Source organism: Mangifera indica, chromosome 17 (genome assembly GCF_011075055.1).
Source record: "Mangifera indica cultivar Alphonso chromosome 17, CATAS_Mindica_2.1, whole genome shotgun sequence".
NCBI classification, from domain to species: Eukaryota; Viridiplantae; Streptophyta; class Magnoliopsida; order Sapindales; family Anacardiaceae; genus Mangifera; species Mangifera indica.
In genome coordinates this window covers 1,604,453-1,624,457 of record NC_058153.1, presented here as the reverse complement: position 1 = coordinate 1,624,457, position 20,005 = coordinate 1,604,453, and the positions used below count along the sequence as shown (strand labels likewise).

Here is a 20,005-nt window from a genome sequence, read left to right as displayed (position 1 = left end):
GGTTATCAAATAAATATAGTCTTGAAAGAGAGGAATGCATATTTTAAATGGGATGACTGCTTAGAATACTCAAGTATAAAATGTTTGTTTTAGATGGTTATTTATGAAAATCTACACAAATGAGTTTCAAAAGTTATATATCATTTTATACGTTTTTAATGAAAGACAAAACTCGCAAGTTGGATTGTGCTCCATCAAGTCGTGTGCGTTTATATATGTGGTCAAAGGTAAGTTGTAAGGTCTGACTCAACTTGGATACAAATAAATCATGTGCCACATTTTAGCCTAAACAGTTATCAGCTAAAGTCTCACTATCCAAATCCCTACATGACTTTGTACCCTTTCTTGATAATTTCCCATGTTTTATTGGGGGCAGAAAGCACGTTTAAATCTAATTTTCAAAATCTTTCATGACTTTGCCTTTCACCCCTTTCCAACCAAAAGATCATAATCGTTTGCTTTCCAACATCAACACACTTTCTGGCCTTTTTCTTCTCGCTGTTTACTTTGGCATAAAAACATATTAAGGAATATTTGCTGTCATGCTTGCCCTTTTACTCAGCTTTTATCTTCTTCTGCAGCACAAACGGGCTCGTAAAAAACATAGTTTGCCTATCCCTTCAATAATCTGACAAGCAAAATATACCTAATTGCCTAGCCTTGTGTATTGAAATTGAAAACAAAGGTTGTAAAGCTGAATGCAAAGTCAAAATAATTTGATCAACCAAGAAACATCGCAAACATAAGAAGCCACTGCATAAATCCATTCTTTTCGTAAATCTATGGCGGACAGATAAATTCAATAAACAGAAATCGAGGCTTGGGCAACATTTGGACTGTCAACCAGAGAACTAAAAAAATTAGGTTACACCTCTTACAACATAAATAACAGACTCTGCCCATCATACAGTAAATTCTAAGACTATCAGCTTGACTAATTGTGAAGTGTGAAAGGTCTATTAACTTTTTTTTCCACAAAGATCCAAATAGATAAAACACGCTGGAGCTTCAAAAAACATCTGAACGAGTTAGAGAGGATGAAACTTCATAGCCCCAGGAAGACCATATGAAATGCGCCAAAATGCATCTGCAAGAAATTATCTAAAACAGTTAACAGGGTTATAATGCATATAACGTCCAATCAAGATGCAAAAAGCACATGAAAATATTATTCAGAAGCCATAGGACCTCTAGCCCGGCAATTTGGAGAGAAAATGCTCAGAAGTACATGCACTGGACCACTTCCACTAGTCTCTTATGGTATGCACTTGTGCAAAGTAGGCATAACTAGTCAACTACAATTTGATAGATAGAAACCTACCCAAGGCTCTCGCCATTCGCATTCCACTGAATTAACAAAAGGTGACAATCTACAATTTAATGGGGATCAAAATCTGTAGATGTTCCAGAAACCAAAATCAAACCCACCATTCACATTCTGTGGAGAAAGAATTGACATTTCTTCCTTCCCTCCAATACTAGGAAGAAAGTCATTGCAACTCAAAACTCCATCTATTAGAATTACAACAGTTGCATCTAATATAAGCAAGGTGATTATGATAATAATTTTGTCTCACTACATATGGACATCATGACTTACAAATTGACTCTCTAATTACAGGCTACTACAAAAATCTGCTCTAATTAAATATCATTAAAGATTCAAGTAGCTATTACTAATGAAGAAATCTAATTAGTGACCATCTCATTTCTTAAGAAGAATATAGTAACGTAATTAAGAATACCTAAAGATATTTCCTACAAGAGAATAAACCAGTCAACAACCTTGTGGCACTCTACTTGTCTGGATGACTGCGTTTACCCTTACGACGAGAGTGATGAGCATTAGCATGTCGAGCTGGTTTCCTTGCTTTTTTGCTGCAAATATCAGGTAAATTAAAATCTAATACAGACAAAACTCATGAAAAAAACTAACCTCAAAACACAGAGTAAGGCAGAAATGAATAGCTACTTTGGTACTTACCAGAAAAAAGCTGAAAAGATTCTAGACAAAATGATGATAGGTAAGGCCAGCAGTGCAGATGCCTGCAACAATTGGATAAGAAGTAAGATAGTCATGTACAGTAACTGTTGGACTATACAAGTACCACATAGAAAGAAAAATAAAAATGAAAGGTATATTATATAATGGGTATCCAAGTTAGATTGACTTGAGTCATTTTAACAATTGGAACTCAAAACATGTTAAAGCCCAGAATTAATAAAGATGTTGATCCACGCTCAAAGTTTAAAGGGTCCAACATTTCCAACTGTAACCAACATATAAATTATAATATTTTCTTGCAATTACTCAATAGTTAAGGAAATCAAAAACCAAAAGCGTCTTTTATTTTTGTTTAGAAAAAAAGAAAAGGAATACTTGTAATAATGAAGAAGAATCACATACCGCAAACCATACAAACTCTTTAGTTGAAAGAAGTCTTGTCAGCTCATGTTTGTTCAGTGTTTCTTTCACAGAGGCTTGGACCTTCAAAAAATTTGGATATAGTTCAAGCACATAACAATAATGGAGTCAAAATACAAGGATTGCTTTTACATATTATAGTATAGGCTTAAAGAATTTAAATCAAAGAAATAAAAGTAAAAAGAAAGATGTTCTGAAAAGATGTCATTGCTTTTACTAATTGGAGTCCTGGAAATCATTTTCAGCAGAAATAAGACTTACCTATGTAAGGATTTTGCAAAAAGGATGATAAATAGAAGCCATGTTTCCCATTATAAACTCATGAAGAAAGGTTTAACGAAAGAATTTGAAGAAGGGAAGAAATTACACATAAAATAATAGTGACTGAATTTAATACCTGATGATGGTATGTGGTTGCAGACTTTAGAAACTTCCCATAAGCATGAACAATTTTCTTGGTGTAGGGTTTCAGCACTAGTTGTATGCTGTCAACATGAGGCTTGGCCACAGTGGCAACCTGATCAATATAGGGCTTGCTGAACTTCTTAGTTTCCTGTTACAGATTAAAGTATGCTTTAGTATACAAACTCACATAGCAAATAAACAGGAAAGTGAAGTTAATAAATATACCTGAAAATAAGGATCAACAATCTCTTTAACTCTGATAACATGTGGGGTTATCGCAGTTTTTGAGGCCTCATAAGCTTCAATTGTTTTTGTCTTCAATGATTGCACATGTGGTTCAACATTTGTTGTAAAAACCAGCCACTGTTCCTTTAAAGCTGGCAACCATTTCTACAAAAGACGATAGAGAATCCATGTCATCAGGTATGCAGGCAATCAATGATATCTCACACAAAAGGACAGTATACAATGGAACATTTCAAATGATAAATGGTAAATCATAAAGCACCAATGATCCATCCATGTCTTTTAAGCACACATAATCTCATTACAGTGACAAGACAGGAGGCATAACTAAGCAGCCAACTTAGATATATGTACTCTGACCACACACACACAAAAATAAGAGAATCCTGTTTCAGAACCACCGCCAACGAAGGCTTAAAAGAAAATTAAAATATACAAAACAAAAAGAGAATGAGAGAGAAATATAAATTGAGAACATCAGAACATGCGCCTTATCGGCAAAACAAATACACAATATTTGAAGAGTAGGAAAAGATAACTTACAGTCTTAACCGTTTCCAAATGTGGTTCAGCCCACTTATCAGCTTGGGCCTTCTTTTCAAGGGCCTGGAACAAATTTAAACACCTATTTAGTGATAAGATGATGGCATGCCTAACAATAATGTAGTTAATAAACCCACAATCTAAACCATAACATAATTAATAGCATGATCAAGCATATAGCAATATCAAACCAATAACATGAGAAATGGTAACCAAAAGATATTACCTTCAGAGTCACTGCCTCCGTATATTTTCTCACTAATATATATTTTGACCTATATTTCATATAAAATAAAATTAAAAAAAAGGTAATACCTTTTGAATTGCAACATCCATGGCAGGTTTTCCATAATCATTCCAATGAGTTGCAATTAAGGACTGCAAAAATGTTAATAAGCCATAATTATGAATAAAACTGTTAGTATAAATTGAATGGTGACCACACATTGCATTAAATTTACCTGACAATGAAATAAATGTAAAGCAAGCCACGGTGGAAGCCATGCACCATGAACCTGTGAAAAAACCGAAATATCCAAACCTAGTCTTGTCAGTCTATTCAATAATTTACTGGAAAAAAAAAAGGAAAAGTCATTCATGCACCTATTGCAATTGTAACTACAATATGATAAAATCACATACGCCATTACCTAAAATCTAAGCCACATTAAGCACATATTTCAAATTAGACAACACAAGAATATTGCACTGTATCTTAAAGGCATTAACACGGTAAATAAATGGAAATATACTATGCCTCTGATAATAATGTAGAAGCTCAGCAAACCATTTATCTTTCAGTAGTAGTTTGGTACAAAATAGCATGACATAGGGGGTAAGATAATAACCTCAGTCAGCTCTTTAGCTTTTGAAGTAACCTCAGACTTTGCCTTCATCATTTCTTCCTATAAGGGGAAAAAAAAAAGGAAGAGAGAGTAAAGAACAAATGCACACAAGACATATGTTTTGCAACTGAGCATAAACTATAAACTTTGGCAAGTTAGTAAGATACCTCAGCAACTTTAAGAGCACGCTCAGTTTTACGAATTTTTCTCTTTTGTTCATCGTTTATCTTTTGAAGCTGCAAAAGGAAGACAATGTCTAGAATCAATATATCACAGGCATACCTTCATATTTAAGTCAAACTCAAGATGCAAGAAAACTATCCAACAACTCATAATAGAAGTAAAAGATAACTTGTGGAAGATAAAGAAATATGATACACGTCACGGGAGGTAAAATTAACAGTCCGTGTCACAGGTAAGCAATATCCATTCCCCATAATCTGAGATTTATTAACATTAATTGGGTTGAACATATGAACATACACCTAATATGATGTTTACCAAGAAAAGTAGCACACAATTCCCTATGAAAACTGTTTATGCAGTGTATACTGTCAATAAACACCAATGACAAAAAATACTGCTTCAGCAATAGAAACATTATATAAAATAAACTGGATACTTAAGCAAAAACTGACAAACAGAAACCTTACTTCAGCCAATTTAGTTCTCAATTCGCTTATCTTCTTCTCAGTCTCATTCGCCCGGGCTTCCAAGGCTTCTTTCTCCTTTTGTTGTCTCTTTGACCCCTCCTTGAGCTTATCAACCTTCTTCTCAAGTTCACCAGCCCGTGCATGAGCCTTTCCCACCTTCTCTGCAGCATCCAATGTCCTTTTTTTCTAACAAAAGAAAAAAAAAAAACAAGTGTGAGCAAAACAATATCTATCTGAACTGTATATAACTCCTCCCATCAATACACATATGCATATTTTGCACTTCACACAAACCTGAAGCAAAGTCAATTCTTTCTCTAAGGACACAATGTTATCTGATTTCTCCTGAATGAGTTTCTCCTTCAGCGACATCGTTTCATCCTTGGCTTTCAACTCTTGGGTTTTTTCATCAACAAGGGATTCTTCATCAAAACAAACAGTGAGCGGAACCACTCCAGTAAACGAGATAAAAAACTATTATAAACTACCTTCACATTCCAACCAAAATATTTAAATTTGAAATAAATTTCTAAATCGGGCATATAACATACACAGTCGATGGTGCACTAAACAGAGCTCTTGTACAGTGATATCAAGCAGTTACCACTCACTTGCACAAGCGAACAGTTCAATTCTTACTCAAACATTAATTCAGTGCAGCAATTCAATTCAACAAACAAGACAAATTTAAATTAATTGAAATTAAATTAACAAGTATAGATTTAAGCGTATCAAATATTCAAAGTTTCGATTTCCTTATTATAACACCACACACAAAACGAAACGTTAAAATAGAAGCAAAATTCTAACCAAGGAAATGGATCTTCGACTTGAGTTGGTCCAATTCAATCTTGACAGCGGAGGAATCGAGGCCGTCGGATACAGTAACCTCGCCTTCGACGGAAACATCAGCCCTGATCACCGTAAAAACTAGGGAAAGAAGCAGTAACAACATCGTGAACTTCGAAGGCGCCATCAATTATTGAACATTAGCCAGCCGGCCACCACCAAAACCAATTCTCTTAAGTTGCAGGCTTCGGACGCTCTTATTTCAACAAATTAAACTTAAAAAAAAAAGTAAAAAACGTGTTAATTATTAAATTCCACGAACTGAATTATTTGAATCGGATTTATAAAGATATTTGGTGACTGCTGTGCTCACTGTTCAAGATCGTTGTGGCAACCGGCACGTGCCGAGTGACTTTATTAAGAAGAAAGGATAGTTGAGGGGTCTTAACACGTGGCTGTTAATTTATAACATGGTAGTTGGAACTCGGAACTTGATTTGTATATTAATAATTTGACTATGATGATGACGAAGTGAAACTGAAATTTCGTATTTAAATGCGTAATAAGTTGAAACCATAGGAGTAGAAACGCAAGAGCATTATTTTCCCGAGAAAGTTTTAATAATTTTCCGTCAATATTTGCTGAGTCATTTTCAGTATATTCAAACGGATGATACATGGGGCCTCATTGTGGGATATTTTTATTTCTGGGGTTTAGAATATTTTTCACGTATAAGTACAAATGCATAAAGGAGTTGTGCCTTACCCTTTTAACTTTTCAGCTGGTACTGGATTCAGGATAGATTCGAATTTGATTCAGTTCGAAAATATTTCAATTCAAAAGTTCAAAGAACAAACTTCTACTATCATGCAAGACTAATATGCATACAAGGAAGATAGAGATGTCAGTAGACCCAGTTAAGGCCTACCACTTAACGAGCTATCATGTAGGCCTAGCCCAACAAATTCTCAAGATTTGAGACATGACATTGAGCTTTTGGGCTGTGACTCTTATAGATCCTTAATGGATCAACCCAAATTGATATCGAAATAAAATAAGAACTTTGATTTATCTGATTCAATAATTATGATTATATTACTCATGATTACAAAACCGATCATTACAAAACCCTTATCAATCATTGGGTATTGAAACAACCTAGCAACTGCAGCCCTTTCCAAACCCCATCTCTTCTTTTTCTTTCAGCAACCCGTTACTAATTACACTCTGTTAGAAGTTTAAAATCTTTTTCCAAGCTACATTTAATTTCAGAACTGTCCTCTTGACTGTAAAAATCCCATGAACTCTTGTTCGGATAATCCTGGAAACTAATTCAAAACTGAAAATAACAAACGTCAAATGGCTTCTTCTTTATTTTGTATATTGTATTACAATTCCTGGAAAACCACTCCAGAGGAGAATCGGATGGGAAACTAAATTTATTTTATGCCATATCCTAATCATCAATTTACTTTTATTGAAGTAGCTGGTGATAGAAAACTTTGCCTAGTTTCAGAAAGTTCATTCATCTTCATAAATGGAAATGTGAAATAAAATCTTATATTTCTTTTACTACTCAATAGAGTATTTGCCTCTAAATTTTGGTTTTAACTCAAGTTCATAGAGGAAAATCCCAGCTTCGGGTGGGTCCTAAAAATTATTCCAAGAAGAAAAATCCTAATTCATAGTCTTTTATACAGATAATCCTATACAATTTGGAAGGCAAGATTCCAGCCCACCTGAGCCTAAACATGAGCAGACTCGAGTTTGATTTGAATCTTGCATGGTCAGTTTGAGTTCTAACTCATTTGAAGTGATTGAATATGTCATTAAAGTTTACTGATAAAATAAATAATATTATCAATAAAATGAATAAAATTACTGAAAAAATAAACGATATGATTAGAGTGACACTCAAACCAAGTTATTAAACTGAACTTGCAATTTGAGTTTGTCTCGAAGGCAGCTGAACGTCAATTACAGCTGAATTGACTCGGTTCGAACACCAATGATCAACTTTTTACAAGTTGTGACTTGACAATGACATTTTACCATATTTTGACTAATTGAGAAGTTAGGCAAAAGCTTTAGAACTAAGATTTAGCACATTAAATCTCTGCTCCAAGCCGGAATCTATAATAGATTACAGCCATAGGAGGCTGACGAACAATAAAAGAAACCATAGGAGGTCATCAATGGCTGCCCAAAATTAAGAAAGCAACAATTAAGGTCTTACATGAGAAGAAGAAAGCTCAATATAGCCAAGGAGAACTCGCCGGCATGCCAGTCGATCGCACATGCCGATGGCGGCAAGTCATCCTTGGCTGTAATAAACTCTCTGCCTCCCCATGCAAGGCACTTTAATCAGATTGTTTCGGATGATAATAACGTATAAGTATTTATCTCGATAGTCTAGCATGAGAAGAAGAAAGATCAATGTAGCCAAGAACAACTTGCCGGAAAACTAAAAGAACACCACATATCTCAAATGCATTTGATTGTGCCGGCAAGTCATCCTTGGCTGCATTACGCTTTCGACCTCTTCATGCGAGGCCTCGCGACATTTATTTTTCTTCGAATTCATGAACCAATGCCTCACCTTATGCTTGTTTGAGATATATATATAGGTTGAAAGAGAGAGAAAGAGCAAATCAATCAAGATGATTTTATAATGCCCAAATCAAAATTTTTCATCCTGATAAAGTCAAATAATCCAGGCAAGAAATGATTAATTAGGATTCGTGGATGAACAGAAAATATTCCAAAAGGATGAAATGTGGAAATGAAATTCCCAGGCACATTTTAAGGCCATGGCTGGAAAGTGCAAAGACCATATATTCCTAAATCAATAAAACTTTCTTAGTTGGGTAAGCCATGCACAGCCCCCATTTCTATAAATGGCGTAAAGAGGCTACGAAGTGGAAGAAATAGTTTACTGGAATGGAGAGAATCGAATATAGAGACTTTCATAGCTTTATTATTTTATGGAAATAATATAGCATTAATTCGTACATATATGTGCCAACTAGCAAAGTCATTACGTACAATGTAATGTATTCATGAAAGTCAGATTCGTATTATACCATATTATATAATATAATTTTTTAAAAATAAAATAATAAAATAACCTAATTGATATATATATCATCATTTTAGAAAATATTATAAAAAATTTTTAAAAATTAACATTTCTTATATATATGTATCCATTACATCATCATTTTTTTTTTAAAGTATATCGATTATATCATAATATGTATCATATCATAGAATACATATCATATTATGAGATATTTTAATTGTATTGTATTAATTTGATACATCTCATAATACATATTATTTTTTACTTATATCATATCATATCATAAGATATTAATAATTATAAATATATTAACTAGTAATTTGTATTAATTATGGTGATTGATCTATGTTTAACAAATCAATTATATTAAAATTTATGTGTATCTAATTTTAAATATCTAATTAAATATTTAAATATATTAATTTATTCCCTTACGTGAGATTGGACAATGGAAGTGCCTAAAAAGATTTTCAAGATCAGATTTGAACAACTAATGTTCAAACCCAAGGCCCACATTGGCCCGAAAAAGTTTTGTCTGCAAACACATAAATTAGACTCTGCGAATCCCCCTACTCCCAGCTATGTGAGCTAATTGAGGCCTCATGCAAGAGTTAATTTGGATCCCTTGCCATAGGCAGGCCCATGGGTTCCCTCCAAATTGGTCAAAATTTTCTGCCAATAGTAAAGCATTATAAATTACTTTTCTTCCCATTTGAATTAATTAGAAACCATCGTCTCTTTGAAAGAAACATGCAACAGGACAGGATTAATATAATGGTGATGGTGATGGATGGTTTGAACTTCTGGAAATTGTTGAAAATTAAAACGGATGCCTATAGACATCACTTCCAGCATCATCATCTTGATGGGCCAATTGCTAGCTTTAAGTAACGCCTTTCAAATAACTTCACAGCCCACATCGCATCCCTTCCTCTCATTCCAGACGATATCTGTTTGTCTTCACTCTTCAAACTTTGATCCATTCTCTTGCTCCAAATATCAGTCCTTCAATCAGATATCGCCACGTCTTTTCTTGTGTGAAAGAATTGATGATGCAAACAATTTATCCTCTTGTTAAAAGACGATTGTTTCAACAAGTTCTATACTCCATTCTCTCTCTGATCAACTAAACTCTAGACCTTCTGGTAATTTTCTTCATGAAGACTGCTTTCAATCGTTGAAGGCCTTGTTTGTCGTATTCATTCAATTGACTTTTGTTTCTGTAGAATTAGTTTTGGTAATGTTTGTTTAATTTTGATGTTTTTCATTCTTCAGTTTGTGCTTAATCATTGAATGTGATGTTTCGAGGTGTCGTCTGATGTCAGGAAGACACAGTTGTGTAAATTTTTCTAATTATATCCAATCAATACGTGTACTCATCAGTCAAATTATTATGGATTAATGAGCTCTTTCCTTGAATTATACTTTATTTTACATGTGTTTCTTAATCTCAACTGTCTGTTGCCATTACTTACCGGAAAAAAAAAACTGTCTGCTGCCACTAGAAATGAATTTCCATGGGGGCGAACTTTTGCTTTTGTCACTCTCGTACTTCTATCATTTATAAAAGTGAGAACGGTGGAAGTTTCATGTTATCATATAAATGTTGTCTTAGACTTTCTTGTACAGTTATGTTATTGGTATTTTGTGCAGTGAAGGGTGGTGTGAGTAGTTTTTTTACTTATTGCCAACTTTGGATTTAGTTATTTCAGATGGGGTGGGGAAGCATTTGCAGAAGACGCATGAGGTTATTTTCCATGGCTTTGATAATTTTCCTGGACTACAAGGTAAAGTTTCTTTGTTACTGCATACTCGCTAAATTGGAGTCGACTGGATGGGAATCTTATTGCCCTATATTTTGCTTTTACTAAAGTTTGTACAGCAGAGAGCGAAATGGACTAGCAAATCACAACGATCTGTTTTATGGGAGAAGACTCACGAGCGCAATGCTAAGCGTGTTCTCAATCTGAGTATAGAGTTGGAGGGCTTATGGGTGAAACTTGGACAGTACTTATCCACACGTGCCGATGTGCTTCCGGGGGCCTATATATCTCTTCTCAAGCAGTTGCAGGACTCTCTTCCTCCTCGCCCTTTACACGAGGTGATTGTTCATCTACCTTAGAACTTTCTGTATTAGCAGATAGTGGAAGTCTGAATGTGATGTAGCTTTGCTGATATTGTCTTTGTGAATATGAAACATCAGAGATAAGTGGTTTGGATATGTCTGTTTGCTTGCATAACGTTTTTTGTTTGTAGGTATTTAATTGGTTATAGTTGCATAATATCAGGAGTGTAGCTTACTCTCAGGAAAAGGAAGAAAATGATTGTTGGCAAGTCTTTTACACTAGCTCTAGATTTTTCTGTAGTGATGAGGACCAGCTAACACCATCCTCTTTGTCCAGTGGGGGATATCAGATTCAATAATTGGATTGCTAGTGTTTGTTGAGAAGAAATATAAACCTTGGTCTTTAAATATTATAATGGGTGCATGATGAGCAAGAGGGGGTTTCTAGCTCATGAAGAACTGATTTGAATAGTTCTACATATACTAAATTTCATCTTTCTTCCTTTTTGTAGAAATATATATTTCTGAACCAGTATCAAAATGATTATCTCCTTATGCTTCTTTCTGTTACTCTGTCTATGTATGTGCATATTTTCCTACATCTTCAGAATATCTAGTACTTGATTAAATAAGTGGTAAGTGTTGCTTGCACAGGTTACTCAGACCATAGAGAAAGAGCTGGGTCAATCTATGGATGTTCTCTTCATGGATTTTGTGAAAAATCCTTTGGCAACTGCATCAGTAAGATTCTCAAACTTTTATGAGTATTAGGATCTAGTATGAACTATTGGGATTGTCAGTACATTCTGGGAATGCATTATTGATTGTCATGTTTTATGCTATACAGATTGCACAAGTCCATCGTGCCACTTTGATTGATGGGCAGCAGGTGGTTGTCAAAGTTCAACATCAGGGCATTAAGACGATTATATTGAAGGTTTTACATGCTTTTGTTTTAAATATTGGAGGCGAAGACCTTCAGTTATTATATGGTTATCAGTACGTTATAATTTTATAGGACTTGAAGGATGCAAAATCAATTGTTGACTGGATAGCGTGGGCTGAACCACAATATGACTTCAATCCCATCATGGATGAGTGGTGCAAAGAAACTCCAAAAGAACTTGACTTCAATCTTGAAGCTGGTATGATATTTTTTACATGAATGGGCCCAATACAAGTCATTATATTATTGCAACAAGAAACAAGTTATTTTCTGTTCCTGTCTGTGGGAAATGTGATATTAGGATGTGTTTCAATGAGATAATTGGTTCACTAGTGGAATTTGAATTGGAAAAAGTAAATCAAGGAGTTTGTCTTCCATTAAGTGGATACTTTTTTTTTAATATCCTGTTAGTTACAGGTGGTAGTGATGGTGATAAATTTTGACTGAGGCATATGTGCTAGTAGTAGCAGAGGCCTTCTGGTTCTGGTGCTTCTGGACTTTGGAGTAGATGGAGCTGGTGGCAAGACATATATTTGTGATACTGGGCTGCCAAAACTAATTGGCAGCAGCTGCAACATTTGCGGGGTAAAGGAGACAGGGCCATCATCTGTGAATGCTAGCATTGATGATAATTACAGCAATAGTAATGTAGCTGTATTGAGTTGATTCCAGTGGTGTACCTTGCCTGGTGGTGGAATATGTGTTGGTTGTAGTATGAGGGAGATGGGCTTGGAGTTTATAGCAATAGTGATTGGCCTTTTTTCCTTTTTGAGTCCTTGTGGAAGTGAAACTAAACCTCCTTTAATTGAGTGACCTTTATTGTGGAATGTAGGCCTCTTAATTCAACATGCCAAAAACCATTTCTTATATTATGATATCGAAGGAATACACTCAATAACCTTCCCCCAGATCTTCCCTTTCAATTTTGACACTAAAAAAATCCCTGAAATGTTTTTCATCTTTCAACGTGCATTTATATTTCTTATTGATGCTTGTTTTGTGTTTGTAGAAAATACTAGAGTTGTGTCTAGAAATCTTGGCTGCATAAAAAGATTTGAAGACGACAATCTTGCCAATAAAGTTGATGTTCTTATTCCCGAAGTTATTCAGGCATGATTTTGACTATTCTTTTAAATTTAATGTGTTGAATCTGCAATAGTTTTAAATTTGAAGGATGGGGAATCGGTAACATATATTGTTAGTCTTGTGTTATCATAAGCTATGATTTAGAGAAACAGAGAAGTTTTCACTTGAAGAAACAAGTTCAAGTTTTGTCACTGAATATCTAACAATTATATTTTAGGAGTACTATATTAACAAATGGGCTTAACTTTTGTTCTATAATTATCAAAATTTTAATGTAAGTAATTTACAAGATATGATATATTGTATGTATGTCCTTTTATGCAACATCCAGTATGGTTGTTTTGTAATGGGGAAGAGAGAGCACCTTTTTCTTACTATTTTGATTGATGGTTTACCAATTTGGTACTTGTGTTAGGTTTTGATCTAGTGTTAACTTTGAAACTTTACTTAGGATAGAGAACACTCTCTTGCAAATATCTAACTATGCATCTTGTTTTTGCGATCGACAGTCTAGTGAAGCTGTCCTCATTTTGGAGTATATGGATGGTATACGCTTAAATGACTCTGAATCTTTGGAAGCTTGTGGTGTTGACAAGCAGAAGCTTGTAGAAGAAATTACACGTGCATATGCCCACCAAATTTATGTTGATGGAATTTTCAATGGTGACCCTCATCCTGGTATTTCCTTTCACTTATTTCTTCTATTTACCCTTGTTGTCATGAAATTTTGTTTGGCCTTTGGATTGAGTCATACTATTAGTGCTCCAACAAAAGTTGTTTTTTTTTTCTAGTCACATTATGCCATTTGTGCAAAAATCAATTTCCTCTATCTATTCTGTTAAGATCCCAAATGCAAGGTATGAGACTTGGATGCTACATTAAAAGTATGAACAACCAGTGTAGGGTTTATATGACTTTGGGTTTTGCCATTTCAATAACTAGCTTTTGAGGTGTGATTCTCCCAAAGTTCGTATCATTTGGTATAAGAGTTATTACCACGTCTCCCAGTTGTAATCGTGCAGCATAGGTGGTAATGCCAACATGATAGTGTTTTCCCTGGGCTAATAGGGAGCTAGTGTACAGCTAACCGACGTAGGCATCAGGGCTGTAGAGCGTGGTGATATGTTAAAACCTCAAATACAAGGTATGGGACTTGGATCCCACATTAGAAGTATGGGCAACTAGTATGAGGTTTATATGACCTTGGACTCTCATCTTAACAACTAACTTTTGAGGTGTGGTTCTCCCAAGATTTGTATCATATTCCAATGCTTCATTTAATGTTTTTATGTAGGAAATTTCCTTGTTAGCAAGGAGGCTCCACATCGTCCAATTTTGCTTGACTTTGGGCTCACAAAGAAATTATCAAACTCTATGAAACAAGCAGTAGCAAAAATGTTCTTGGCATCTGCAGAGGTCTGGATTAACTTTTTGTTGTTATTTTTTATGTTAGAATGAAGTTTTAAAGAATTGTCAAAATTAGAAGAGTTATCAGATGACATAATGTATTGATACCGTGTGTGTCTATGAGTTAATCGCTTTGGCATGCAAGAGTCCTGCTTTGTACTTTTAGAGCATTATATTACTTTCTCTCAATTGTCATTATTTTAATTAAATGTTGTTAGCTTAATTTAATGAGGAAGAATATTTCAGTTTCAATATTTTCACCATCTTGATTTTTAGCCAAATTATTTATTCCACTTCACTTCAAATCATCTGTCTTTCCTAAATAAGGAGTTTTTTTGTCTTTGTCAAAGGGAGACCATGTAGCTCTTTTGTCTGCCTTCGCAGAAATGGGACTTAAGCTGCGTCTAGACCTGCCTGAGCAGGCTATGGAGGTGACAACTGTATTGTTTAGTACTTCCACACTAGCAAATGAAGCTCAAGTAAGTTTGCACTATTGAGTTTCTTCTCAACTTAATTTTTTTTTAACCTCTTGCTGATCTCCCTGTGCACAGGAAACTATTAAAAATTGGTCTGAGAAAAGAATGAAAAACATGAAGGTTATACAGGAAAAGATGAAACTTAGCCAAAAGGAAGTTAAACGCTTTAATCCTGTAAGGCCGCATAATCTCCTTTTATCTCTATTTTTGTTTTAGATGTTCATTCATATCTTTAATATGGTTATACACTTTGGTTTCAGATTGATGCTTTTCCTGGTGACATTGTAATATTTTCACGGGTCCTTGAGCTTCTTCGAGGTATGGGACAGAGATCTCCATTCCTTACGTTTTTAACCAACTGTTAACTTTTAACTTGTAATTTAACATTTGTTCAGGGCTTTCATCCACCTTGAATGTTAGGATAGTATATTTGGATATCATGAGACCGTTTGCTGAATCTGTTCTACGGGGGTGAGTTTATTCTAACCATGACCTTTCATTTCATTATTTTTCTTACTGGCTCATATCTAAATACAATGTGTTTTAACTTCTTAGAAACATTAACAAGGGACCAACCGTAAATCCACAGTGGATATATGACACTCCAGTCAATTCTGATGTGGAGGCTAAGCTGAGGCAGTTATTAGTTGAGATGGGGAATGATAATAAAATACTTGGAATTCAGGTCTGCCCATATTTTAATTCTGAAAAAGGAGATTTACAGCTAGGGCTGGACTCGAGCCGAGTCAGCTCGAGCTCAAGCTCGGCTCGGCTCGGTTCGGTTCGAGCCCGAAACGAGCCGAGCTTGAGCTGGCTCGGGTTGGCTCGGTAGATTTTTTTTAAAAATTTTTTATACAAAACGACGTCGTTTTGATCCATATATATACACAAAACGATGTCGTTTTGATATGTCGTTTTGATCCATATATATACACAAAACGATGTCGTTTTGATATGAAAAACGAGCCGAACCGAGCCGAACTCGAGCCGAGCCGAGTTTGGCTCGAGTCGAGCTTGAGCCGAACTCGAGCCGGCCATAAATAGACCGAGCCGAGCCCGAGCTCGGCTCGGCTCGAATCCAGCCCTATTTACAGCATCCGATAAGTCAAATTGGGTGGTTTCTCAAGGATGAATTATTTCTTCAGTTTTTGTATCCATTAGTTGGTTCCCTTGTTTTTATACTAACTTTATAGTCTGAACAATTTCTCCATTTTTGGATGCCAAAACTTGAAACAGCTAAATTTGGTTTAGATTATTATTCACTTTTTATGAGATGTTCATTAATGATGATTAAGGTTTGTGCGTACAAAGATGGTGAGGTCATTATAGATACTGCTGCAGGAGTGCTTGGTAGATATGATCCTCGTCCTGTCCAGCCAGATAGTCTTTTTAATGTTTTTTCAACAACAAAGGGTGTCACGGCGGGAATGTTGCATTGGCTTGTTGACAATGGGTATGTATTGTAAGCTTTATGTTCAGGGATCTGCCTCTTTGTTGCTTGGAAATGTTATTGGAATGTGCCCATTAATAGCTGTTCCAGCTAATTCTTAACTTTCTAACCTGTGTTGTTGAGGTCCAGATAGAGATATGTGAGAAGCTTCTATTAAATTGTTCACATTATTATGCTGATATTTTGGATGGTTCACATCAACTGCATGCCAGAATATGATCTAGCAGAACTGAATGTTGAGATGGATAGAGATTTAGCTGCAAGATTGTCTAGGAATTTTGATCATTTTGTTGTAGTTCTTTTTTTTTTTTTGGTCCTATATTTGGAAATATAGAAGATCTATTTCATTTAGAATTATGGCACTTTTTGATAAAGTTGGACATGTCCTGGAATTCGGATGCCTTGACTCAGATTTGTTCCTTTTGATTTGGAAGAAAAATAGTCTTTTTTCTTTTCCCCAATAATTTGGTAAATGAAGAGAAGATGACTCTGTAGTATAGAACTCCAGATGTTTTAAGCTAATAAGGTTGTGCAAATGTAGATGTCCTAATAAAGTTGTGCAAATATAGAGTTCTTTCCAATTGTAGATGACAATGACTAGTTTGATTAAATGCAGTTACTCATAGTAACTCTTAGATTTCAAGTATATAGGTGCATTTCACGTTGTTTTCATCAAACAAAATAGCAATAATCTGTTTGTTAAGAGACTCAAATTTGTGGATTTTGGAGCTTCTATCATTATGTCCCACATGGTGTGATTTGAGATATTTAACTAGGAGTTTGAAATCACATGCCTTCAGTTTGTTACTAAATTATTCAGTAAGAGGCCCCTACAGAATTTCAAAAAGATTCACTCAATTTGACCATGATTCTGAATGAGCCAGTATGACCAAATCGATCAATAATGATTCTCTAATTAATGGATACTTTGTTACAGAAGAGGCCATGGTGGGATCTAAGATGTTGGAGTTACTTTAACTGTTTGTTTAATCTTACAAATTTGGGGATTTTGTCTATCAGAAAACTCAAGCTTGAGGAAAATGTTGCTAACATTTGGCCAGAATTTGGATCAAACGGAAAAGAGATCATAAAGGTGTGAATCTTATCCTATAACCTATAAACATATCCTGTGGGTTGCATAGTTCCTATGTCGGTAAATCTTCTGTACTTGTACTCACTATAACTTGGTTTTCCACTTTAGGTCCATCATGTGCTAAACCACACGAGTGGTTTGCATAATGCTTTGGCTGAGGTAATAGAAAATCCTTTGCTAATGGCTGATTGGGATGAATGTTTGAACCGAATTGCCATGTCAGCGCCTGAAATTGAACCTGGCCAACTGCAATTGTATCACTATCTGTCTTTTGGCTGGCTCTGTGGTGGAATAATAGAGGTATAATAGCATGCTGATGTTGCTTCAGTTGAATATAAGTTGTCAAATATGGTTTGGGCCAAAAGCTTTCCTAAATGAATGATTGAGCATGTCTTGTTCCTTCTAAGATGTAATCTGGCCTACTGAGATGACATTTTGTGCATCCTTTTTTTCCTTAAAATCTATTGGTAACAAATTTCTTGCCTATATTTCTGTGTTGATGTGTATAGATGCTATGCAACCCTAGTTATGCCCGCTGGGATTGATTGTGAGTTTGGGTTTTCTGCTGGCTAATGATATGTTGTGATAAACAGCATGCTTCTGGGAAGAAATTTCAGGAGATTCTTGAAGAAGCATTCATTCAACCCCTAAATATTGAAGGCGAGCTATATGTTGGAATTCCACCAGGTACTACAAACTCCACTTTTATAATCTTCTGATGTCACCTACAAGAAAATTGGCTAAAGTTGATACATTGTTCATTAGTTTGTGTTACCATGGAACTGAAGTAACCATTATCAATGGCATTATCATCGCCTTCAATGGCTCCCTTCCAGGTGTGGAATCTCAACTTGCATCTCTTACCTTAGATACGGATGGTCTAAACAAGCTGCCAGAGAGATCTCCTCCTCCTGAACTGCCCTCTACATTCCAGATTGACAAAATTGCGCAGCTTGCTACCACCATGCCAGTTTTATTTAACATGCTGAACACTCGTCGTGCCATCATACCTGCTGCTAATGGACACTGCTCAGCTCGTGCCCTTGCACGCTACTATGCCACCCTAGTTGATGGCGGGGTGATCCCACCCCCACATTCCTCTTTGTCCAAGCCACCACTTGGTAGTCATACCCACATCCCCAAATTTTCTTCACAGGAGAAGTCAAAAGAATCGAAACGTAAGAAAAGCAAGGAGGCAACTGCTGCTTCAGACAACAAAACAAAAACTCATGAGCAGAATCCACAACACAGTAAAGATTTCAAGGATGGTAGTCATAAAAGAGATGCTGGTGGTGATGGTCACACTAGGCTTGATAAGGGTAGCAGTAGTGGCAGTATGAATGCAAGTGTAAGCGATAGCATAATTATTATCGATGATAATAATAATGCTGGTAAGATTTTCAAGAACCCTAGACTTCATGATGCATTCTTGGGTGTGGGTGAATATGAGAATCTAGCCTTGCCAAATGGGCAATTTGGATTGGGGTTTAAGACCAACAGAGCGCAGGATGGATCATTGGTTGGTTTTGGGCACTCAGGCATGGGCGGATCAACAGGTTTCTGTGACATAAAAAACAGATTTGCTATAGCGGTGACCCTGAACAAAATGTCATTTGGTACTGTAACTGCAAAAATCATTCAGTTTGTTTGTTCAGAGCTAAATATCCCACAGCCGGTGGAGTTTTCATCTGTTGGGGATTCAGAGAAGCCTCTCATTAACTGAAAGAGCAATGTTATCTGCATCCAATTTTGATTGTCAAATTCGATAACCAGATGATATGTTATTATGTGACTCATTTGAGTATTCAAAATTATATATACATAATTTATTGTAACTGAACATGATAGAATGTCTTTGTATCTAATTATGCCATGACTATATGACTCAAATCAAACAGTGCTCCCACAAAGGAAGAAATGAACATTTTTAGTGATTATTTTTCATGTAATTATACTGGATGGAAGAAGGCACGGTGATGGTGAGCTGTATTTTATAACTGGGAGGCTGGATTCAGAAGTTAATACAGAGGATTTGATAAAGGGAGAACGAGTGTTTCCCATTTCCAAATAACATATTCTGATTAAGTTTACAGACTTGTATTACACACTCATGAACTAAATAAACATTATCGTGTACCATGCACTCATATCCTCCAATAACTAAAATATATTCGATCCATTTGCCAGCTTCCATGTTTTTATATTATTAAGATTGATCGGATTTGAGCAAAAAACAATAACAAATTACGATATGAAATGAGGGCATTTAAGTGATTGTTTTTTTTCTTGGGTTAAATAAAATTATATTACTAAGTTCAAAAGAAACAACATAAACTCATTTTGTTAACTATCTTCACAAATGTAAAATAAAGAACAAAATAGCGATTATATAAAACAATTTTTTATTACTATATAAGGGCCCAAAGGGCACCTTATACATAGGATCTCCAGCCCAACACAGACAGAACATCAAGAGGACAGGAGGCCACAAAAC

General features: G+C 35.4%; 2 protein-coding genes across 8 annotated transcripts; one reads left to right on the top strand and one right to left on the bottom strand.

Annotated features, from left to right (window-relative positions):
* Positions 1–734: 734 nt before the first annotated feature.
* On the bottom strand, positions 735–6,296 carry LOC123200903. 3 transcript variants are annotated; one of them, XM_044616284.1, is made up of 15 exons: positions 6,280–6,296; positions 5,928–6,181; positions 5,412–5,539; positions 5,118–5,303; positions 4,632–4,700; positions 4,468–4,524; positions 4,081–4,134; positions 3,935–3,997; positions 3,620–3,682; positions 3,056–3,220; positions 2,823–2,978; positions 2,408–2,488; positions 1,985–2,046; positions 1,786–1,878; positions 735–1,087 (listed from the first exon to the last, which is right to left on the bottom strand). In XM_044616284.1, the coding sequence occupies exons 2-14, from the start codon at positions 6,091–6,093 to the stop codon at positions 1,797–1,799; spliced, it is 1,332 nt and encodes a 443-aa protein (XP_044472219.1). In that variant the 5' UTR covers positions 6,094–6,181; positions 6,280–6,296; the 3' UTR covers positions 735–1,087; positions 1,786–1,796. The 3 variants fall into 3 exon arrangements, 2 of the variants coding, with proteins under 2 accessions (XP_044472219.1, XP_044472218.1); XM_044616283.1 differs by lacking the exon at positions 6,280–6,296 and having other exon boundaries at positions 5,928–6,232; XR_006498677.1 differs by lacking the exon at positions 6,280–6,296 and having other exon boundaries at positions 1,746–1,878; positions 5,928–6,232.
* A 3,446-nt stretch (positions 6,297–9,742) lies between these two features.
* Positions 9,743–19,353, top strand: LOC123200774. Of its 5 annotated transcripts, none has more exons than XM_044616147.1 (19): positions 9,744–10,133; positions 10,701–10,775; positions 10,862–11,089; positions 11,708–11,794; positions 11,901–11,990; positions 12,072–12,198; positions 13,009–13,109; positions 13,595–13,763; positions 14,380–14,501; positions 14,843–14,971; positions 15,044–15,142; positions 15,229–15,286; positions 15,364–15,439; positions 15,524–15,653; positions 16,264–16,421; positions 17,439–17,511; positions 17,620–17,811; positions 18,105–18,198; positions 18,348–19,353. In XM_044616147.1, the coding sequence occupies exons 2-19, from the start codon at positions 10,701–10,703 to the stop codon at positions 19,232–19,234; spliced, it is 2,895 nt and encodes a 964-aa protein (XP_044472082.1). In that variant the 5' UTR covers positions 9,744–10,133; the 3' UTR covers positions 19,235–19,353. The 5 variants fall into 5 exon arrangements, with proteins under 5 accessions (XP_044472085.1, XP_044472082.1, XP_044472081.1 ...); XM_044616146.1 differs by having other exon boundaries at positions 10,692–10,775; XM_044616148.1 differs by lacking the exon at positions 9,744–10,133 and adding an exon at positions 10,204–10,225 and having other exon boundaries at positions 10,692–10,775.
* Positions 19,354–20,005: the final 652 nt, after the last annotated feature.

Bases quoted from the DNA above. Each gene is read 5' to 3' on its own strand.
- LOC123200903 (XM_044616284.1), bottom strand. From the start codon at position 6,093: ATGGCGCCTTCGAAGTTCACGATGTTGTTACTGCTTCTTTCCCTAGTT. The intron at 4,135-4,467 runs GTTATTATCTTA...GTTTTTTCACAG, and splicing joins AAGCTAAAGAGCTGACTGAG to GTTCATGGTGCATGGCTTCC. The intron at 2,047-2,407 runs GTATGTGATTCT...CAATTGTTGCAG, and splicing joins AAGAGTTTGTATGGTTTGCG to GCATCTGCACTGCTGGCCTT.
- LOC123200774 (XM_044616147.1), top strand. From the start codon at position 10,701: ATGGGGTGGGGAAGCATTTGCAGAAGACGCATGAGGTTATTTTCCATG. The intron at 15,143-15,228 runs GTAAGGCCGCAT...CTTTGGTTTCAG, and splicing joins AAGTTAAACGCTTTAATCCT to ATTGATGCTTTTCCTGGTGA. The intron at 17,812-18,104 runs GTATAATAGCAT...TGTGATAAACAG, and splicing joins TCTGTGGTGGAATAATAGAG to CATGCTTCTGGGAAGAAATT.